The sequence below is a fragment of the Atta colombica genome, unplaced genomic scaffold (assembly GCF_001594045.1).
Source record: "Atta colombica isolate Treedump-2 unplaced genomic scaffold, Acol1.0 scaffold205, whole genome shotgun sequence".
NCBI lineage: Eukaryota > Metazoa > Arthropoda > Insecta > Hymenoptera > Formicidae > Atta > Atta colombica.
The window spans coordinates 2757901-2764754 of NW_017259300.1; the positions used below are offsets into that span (position 1 = coordinate 2757901).

At 30.1% G+C, this 6854-nt stretch overlaps 1 protein-coding gene across 1 annotated transcript; it reads left to right on the forward strand.

Annotated features, from left to right (window-relative positions):
* Window positions 1-1613: 1613 nt before the first annotated feature.
* On the forward strand, window positions 1614-4702 carry LOC108687305 (tubulin alpha chain-like). Its single transcript, XM_018192996.1, has 5 exons — window positions 1614-1634; window positions 1688-1907; window positions 2133-2434; window positions 3046-3627; window positions 4427-4702. The coding sequence occupies exons 1-5, from the start codon at window positions 1614-1616 to the stop codon at window positions 4664-4666; spliced, it is 1365 nt and encodes a 454-aa protein (XP_018048485.1). The 3' UTR covers window positions 4667-4702.
* Window positions 4703-6854: the final 2152 nt, after the last annotated feature.

Below are 6854 nucleotides of genomic sequence, written 5' to 3' on the forward strand. Positions count from 1 at the left end.
TTTAACAATTTTATGAGAAAATTATTTTATGAGAAAATTACATTAATAGATTTATATTTATTAAATATAAACATTAATCTGTAAGTTATCATTTCTAAATCCATTGAAGAGAGATGGCTTAAGCTGATCTAAGCCGAAACGTTCTCCTATTATTATAATTTTCTTATGAAATACATTGTAATTTGATAAGACAATAAACATCGAGTTTAATTTATTGCTCTTCATAATTGAAGTTTTAATATTCATAATCAATTCTTATATTCAAGACCGTCTTAAATTCTGTCTTGAGGTGTCATGAACCAATCAGAGGACCGCAGCGTTTTAAGACATTACTTAAGATGGTCTTAAAATAAGAATTGACTACGCATACCGGCTTAAATATTAATTCGCTATAAGCTTTATATAGACACTTATTTTCAAATAACATTAGCATGTCATGCAAAATACATATATTTGTAAATTAGAAATTATAAAATAACACTAAACTAATAAGTTTAGCCTAGATTCTTTTAATTGAACAAATTTAGAAATATATAACATGTAGTACAGACGATAGAAGTCAACGCTGGTTATCCATTAGTGTAATTTTTAATATTAAATATATAAACCTTGATTATAGAAAGATTATATGTTTCATGGGTTTCTTTCGTGTCCAGATCCATTCTTGGAATGCCAACGTTTCGTGAACTTTGCAGTTCACTTCATCAGAGGAGCAGCCTAATACTGAGTTGTTCCTCTGGATCGTCCCTTTTATATATTACGCTACTTGTGGAGTGGTGGAGGATATAAATCTTGATTTTCTATTCATGATTTGAGTCTTCATCAACAATTTTTCCTCCTAACACAACGGTTGGATTATTGCATTATAAATTAAATCTCTAGCGATTCAATTTTTTGAGAGAAAAAACGTTGGAAATTTAATTTGTAATGCAATAATCCAACCGTTGTGTTAGGGGGGAAAGATTGTTGATGAAGACTCAAACAATAAATAGAAACGTCCAAAGTCAAGATTTATATATTTAATATTAAGAATTGCGCTAATTGATAACCAGCGTTGATTCCTATCGCCTATACTACATATTATATATTTCTAAATTGTATATTTATAAAGTTCTTCATCTAAATGATGAATTTAAAAAAATAGAAAGATCTCAATTTCGCAATTTTTTATCGTTCTCTATAAAAAACGAAAAATTATTATATGTAGTTATATTATACGTTGTTTAATCGCTAATTCGACTTTAAGGATCCCCTTAAGCATAGGTAAACAAAGATCACATTCGATCATAATAATCTTAAATCTGGAAACATAGTAGTGATATTTCGGCGCTTTAGGCGCGTTAAAAATATATTCGATTTCTGTGAAATTCAATCGTAACGGTTACCAGAGCAACAAAAATATAAATTGCTAGTGTTTTTTTCCAGGGTAGCTCATGGCCGGCTTCTAAATTTATCGTGTTTAAATAAAAAATTTAATTAAAATTTCGATTTGATTTCATCCAAATTTTCATTGTATAACATCAAGAAAAGTTCAATTAAAAAAATCAAAATGGTATGGAAAAATAAAATTACGTTTTCGTTAGTCTTGAATCTGAAAAAAATTACAAGACTCTATGAAGTATGAATTAGATAAAGTGTATCATCAAAATTTTGCAGTTAAACGTAAAATACGTTATGTGATTTACAGCGCGAGTGTATATCAATACATGTGGGCCAAGCGGGCGTCCAGATGGGTAATTCCTGCTGGGAATTATATTGTCTGGAACACGGCATCCAGCCGGACGGGACCATGCCATCTGACAAAGCATCCGGTTCGAATGATTGCTTCAACACCTTTTTCAACGAGACAGGCTCCGGCAAGATGGTACCGCGTGCTGTGATGATTGATCTCGAACCGACTGTTGTTGGTCAGCTTATTATAATTTATCACATACACACACACACACACACACACACACACACACACACACACAGAAAAAATTATTTATTAATAATAATAATAATAATGTTTTAATTATTTATAATAATGATATTATAATTATTTATAATAATAATAATATTATTATATAAACATTTTATATAATCGTTTTGGCACAAAATATATATCTATGGCTTGAAAATTATTATTCCAGATGAAATTCGGATGGGAACATACAAACAATTGTATCACCCAGAACAATTAATTACTGGCAAAGAAGATGCTGCCAATAATTATGCTCGCGGTCATTATTCCATCGGGAGTGAGATTATCGAGTCCGTGATCGACCGAATACGCAGACTGACCGATCAATGCACCGGTCTGCAAGGTTTCTTTGTTTTTCATTCATTTGGAGGTGGCACGGGGTCGGGTTTCACTTCTCTGCTTATGGAAAAGCTGTCCGATGATTACGGCAAGAAAAGTAAATTGGAATTTGTCATATATCCGGCACCACAAGTGAGTTCAGAAAAATTAGATCAATTTACACATTTTTGCAGGAGAATCTAATAATTAGTTCTCGCTTTATTTTATGAGAAATGATGAGATTAAAATAAATTGAAGAATAGAATCTTTTTTTAAATTAAATTTCTAAATAAATATTTTACAGTAATAAAGTATAGCGATCAAGATTAATAAAAATAAAAATAAGCGATATCATACTTAGCGAATTAATTAATTCTTTCTGTCTCATCTTATGAAAGATAATGAGATTAAAACAAACTGAAAAATAATTTTTTTTTTCTTAAATTTTTAGGTAAGTATTTACAATGATCAAGATTAAGGCCTGGTTTTACCAATGTAAGATTAACTTTAATCTCAATTTAACTTATTGTTATCTTTTTCTCTTTAGTTCTAAGAATTAGAAAAAGATAAAGAATGAATTGAACCGAGATTAAAATTAATTAGGAACCAAGACTAATAAAGATAAAAATATAATAAAATAAATTTTAAAATTAATCTCTCTATCTATAAATCACGAGATCTGGAAACACATGATCTTATAAAATATAATAATAATTCCGAATAATAATAATTTCTGTTAAAAAAATACACTCGATTATTTTCAGGTATCTACCGCTGTGGTGGAGCCTTACAATGCGATATTAACAACACACACGACAATCAGTCACTCTGATTGCGCGTTTATGGTGGATAATGAAGCGATTTATGATATTTGTCGACGCAAGCTCAGCATCGAGCGACCTTTGTATGCAAATCTGAACCGGCTGATCAGCCAAGTGGTCTCGTCGATCACAGCATCCTTGAGATTCGACGGCGCTCTAAACGTCGACTTGACCGAATTCCAAACGAATCTGGTGCCCTATCCCCGTATACATTTTCCCTTGGCGACCTATGCGCCGGTAGTATCCGCCGAAAAGGCTTATCACGAAGGCATATCAGTCGCAGAAATTACCTCCGAATGCTTCGAGGCCACAAATCAGATGGTCAAGTGCGATCCACGCGAGGGCAAGTATATGGCTTGCTGCCTCCTGTATCGTGGGGATGTCGTGCCGAAAGATGTCAATGCCGCGATCGCTGCTATGAAGGGAAAGAGTTACATCCGTTTTGTCGATTGGTGTCCCACAGGTTTCAAAGTTGGAATCAATTATCAACCGCCCACCGCTGTACCAGGCGGTGATCTTGCGAAGGTATTGTCGCATGTAAATCATTTCTTAGAAGTCTTATTTTAATGTTGATTCTTTTATTATTAAAATGAAAATTTGTTAATTTAAACATCTTTTAGATAATTTATTTCAAATTAATGAAATTCAAAATAGAATTCTCTTGAATAATTTTATGTTTTCGAAAGATACCATGGAAAACATTATATTTTAATTATATATAAAATTATAAGTAGAATTTTATCTTAAAATCTAATGAAAATTATATTGTAAAAAATTTATTTCAAAATTTATATTAATGCTTAAATTCAAATTATATATAATTGGAATTTTAATTTATAATTTTTTTACATATAATAATTGTAATAATTATTAATTTATTACATAACAGAATTTCTAATCCACAATTTTATATAGCCACGTATATACCGAACACGAATGTTCAGACATTCGTGTTTGTGTTTGTGAGTAGTTTATTCTTTTTCTTGATTGCACCGAATACTAGCATTCGATCAGATTCGATCTTTGTTGCACATAGCAATTAAACTTGTGCAACTTTTATGTAACGAATAACAATACAAAGTTTTGCGTTCGCTGTTCGTTCGCTAAGTGTATACGTGGCTTTATATAATAATTGTATATAATAATTAGCAATTTATTATGTAACGCTGATATTATAATCGTAATATAATCATATTATACATATATATTATATTTATCATAAACAGTTATGTTATAATTATTAATTTCTTACTTAAAATTGATATTATGTAACAATTATATCATACTTAGATATTAATATTTACATCAAATGGATAACTTGCAGGTTCAACGAGCTGTCTCTATGCTATCTAATACGACAGCTATAGAAGAAGCATGGGCTAAGCTTAATCGCAAATTCGACCTAATGTACAACAAGCGGGCATTTGTTCACTGGTATGTAGGAGAAGGTATGGAAGAACTCGAATTCGCGGAAGCACGTGAGGATCTCGCGGCACTTGAGAGGGATTACGAGGAAGTCGCCCTCGAATCGCCGTCTACACCGGATACACCATTTGAATATTAACGCATTTTTTAAAAATTTTTTGAAATAGGCCGGTATATTCTCTTTTTCGCTACCCGACAACAAGACGAAAATTATAAAAGAAATGTCACAGCGCTTATGTAAAATTTTGTGTAGAAACATATTTTATGTTTATATTCTATTATAATTGTTACAATATATTATAGAAGAGCATTTTTTGTAAAAGTCACATTCCTTGTAGAGCAAGTATAAAAATAGATGTTGCATCTACTTCACAATTAATATTTCATTTAGTATCTAGAAATGAAATATATCTTTTTTTATACAAAATAGGAGGAAACCTTCATGTAGACATTCTGGATAATGAATGCGATGCATCAAATTCGATAACTCATGCATCCCTTTAATTTCTTCTTCCTGCTGGAAGGAAATTTCGACATACTTAATTAATATTACTTCGGGGCAAAAAAAATATATCTAGAGAGACAAATAAAAATAATTCTTTACATTAAAAAATTTATTGACTCAAAATAATACATACTTATGTAATATATACAATATTTGTTTGTTTATTAACTTTTTTTTGGTATTAATATTTATAAAAGTATTTCAATAAAATTTCCTTTATAGATACATCGTATTCATTGCACTTGGATAGTAATTGTATATAGAAGGAATTATGCCAAAGTTTAAAAAAATGTAATACATTATGTAACAAATATAGCAATTTGTTATTAATACTAAAAATCGACGATATTAAAACTACATGTAACTTCATACTTTTAGGATCGGAAGTTATTTCATCTTCGGATAAACTGTGGTAATTAACTTATTGGATAAACGAAAGAGTAAAAGAGTAGTTTTTAAAGTAAAACATAGTTGAAGTTCATTGAAAGGTGGAACAACTTAGCCTCAAGTCATCAAAAACGTTCAATAAGATAAACACAAATAATTTTATTTCTATTGATATTTTTGTTATCGCAGAGAAAATAAATCAATAGCATATTCGGTTAGACGCACTAGTACGCACTAGTATGCACATTAAAGATATTGTATACTGATTTAATATGAGGGTAAAAATGAAATGCAAATATTTTGAATTATAAAATATATATTTTATTTAACAACATAACAAAGTGTGTTGAAGATATTATGATTTAACTATTTTCTTTATTTATATTACACACACATCTTTGCGTCAATTTGTATAATCACTTCATCTGCACAATGAGTGCGTCCAATCGAATTCGCTAGAAATGTAACATGGAGACAAACCTTACACACATACATACATACATATATGTATATATATATATATGTGTGTGTGTGTGTGTGTGTGTATATATACATACGCACACATGACAAATATAAAGTGCATCCAATGTCATCTTTCATTAAGTTCCTAAAAAAAAAGTTACATAACTTTGGATGCTTTGATTGAATATCACTATTAATTGAATGCATTTGTTACGTTAGTAGATTACAACACTTCATTCACATTCTTCAAGTGATTCATAAATTTTTTTAGAGTTCTATTAACGTTCTATTAACATTTACATTAAATCATGATAAAGCCAAAATTTCATAATTCTATATGGTTCAGTAATAATTAAAATAAATTTAATATAGTTGATATCAGAGAATGGAAAGTTACTTTTTTAAAATAATAAGTTAAGCCAGCGACACATGATGCTTGTTTTCCTGCTGGATTGCTAGCTAGATTAGAATCTTGCCATCGTATTGGGTGCGGTGCTGTCAGTGTTAGCTAACAATCCAGCAGAAAAACAAGCATTGTGTGCCGCAAGCTTTAGTTACTTGTTACAATTACCGTTATTTGAGAAAGTAACTTTTCGTTACTTTTCCATTAGTTTTTTAGAATCGACGATCACCAATCACAGCGAACGAGTTTATGGACTTTATAGTTTCATGCACTATGAATGACTTGTGTCTGATCGTGTGCAAAGTAATGATAAATGTAACTGTAAAATTCATTATCATTATAAAAAAAAATGTAAGTAGTAATTTCATTATCATTACAATTACCAAAGAAAAAAAGGAATGCAATTATCAGTAAAATTACTAAAAAAGTAATTTGTAACTGTAACTTCCATTCCCTAGTTGATATAACGGAGCTGACGAAAAATTGTATGTAAATCATATGTAGCGTATGAACAATTCTTGGATGAAGGTATAGCTCTATCGGAAAATAAAAGTATTATATATATATATA

Excerpts from the sequence above, each read along its gene's own strand:
- LOC108687305 (XM_018192996.1), top strand. The coding sequence starts at position 1,614 with ATGAAGTATGAATTAGATAAA. Across the intron at positions 1,908-2,132 it reads TCTCGAACCGACTGTTGTTG|ATGAAATTCGGATGGGAACA; the intron begins GTCAGCTTATTA and ends TTATTATTCCAG. Across the intron at positions 2,435-3,045 it reads TCATATATCCGGCACCACAA|GTATCTACCGCTGTGGTGGA; the intron begins GTGAGTTCAGAA and ends GATTATTTTCAG.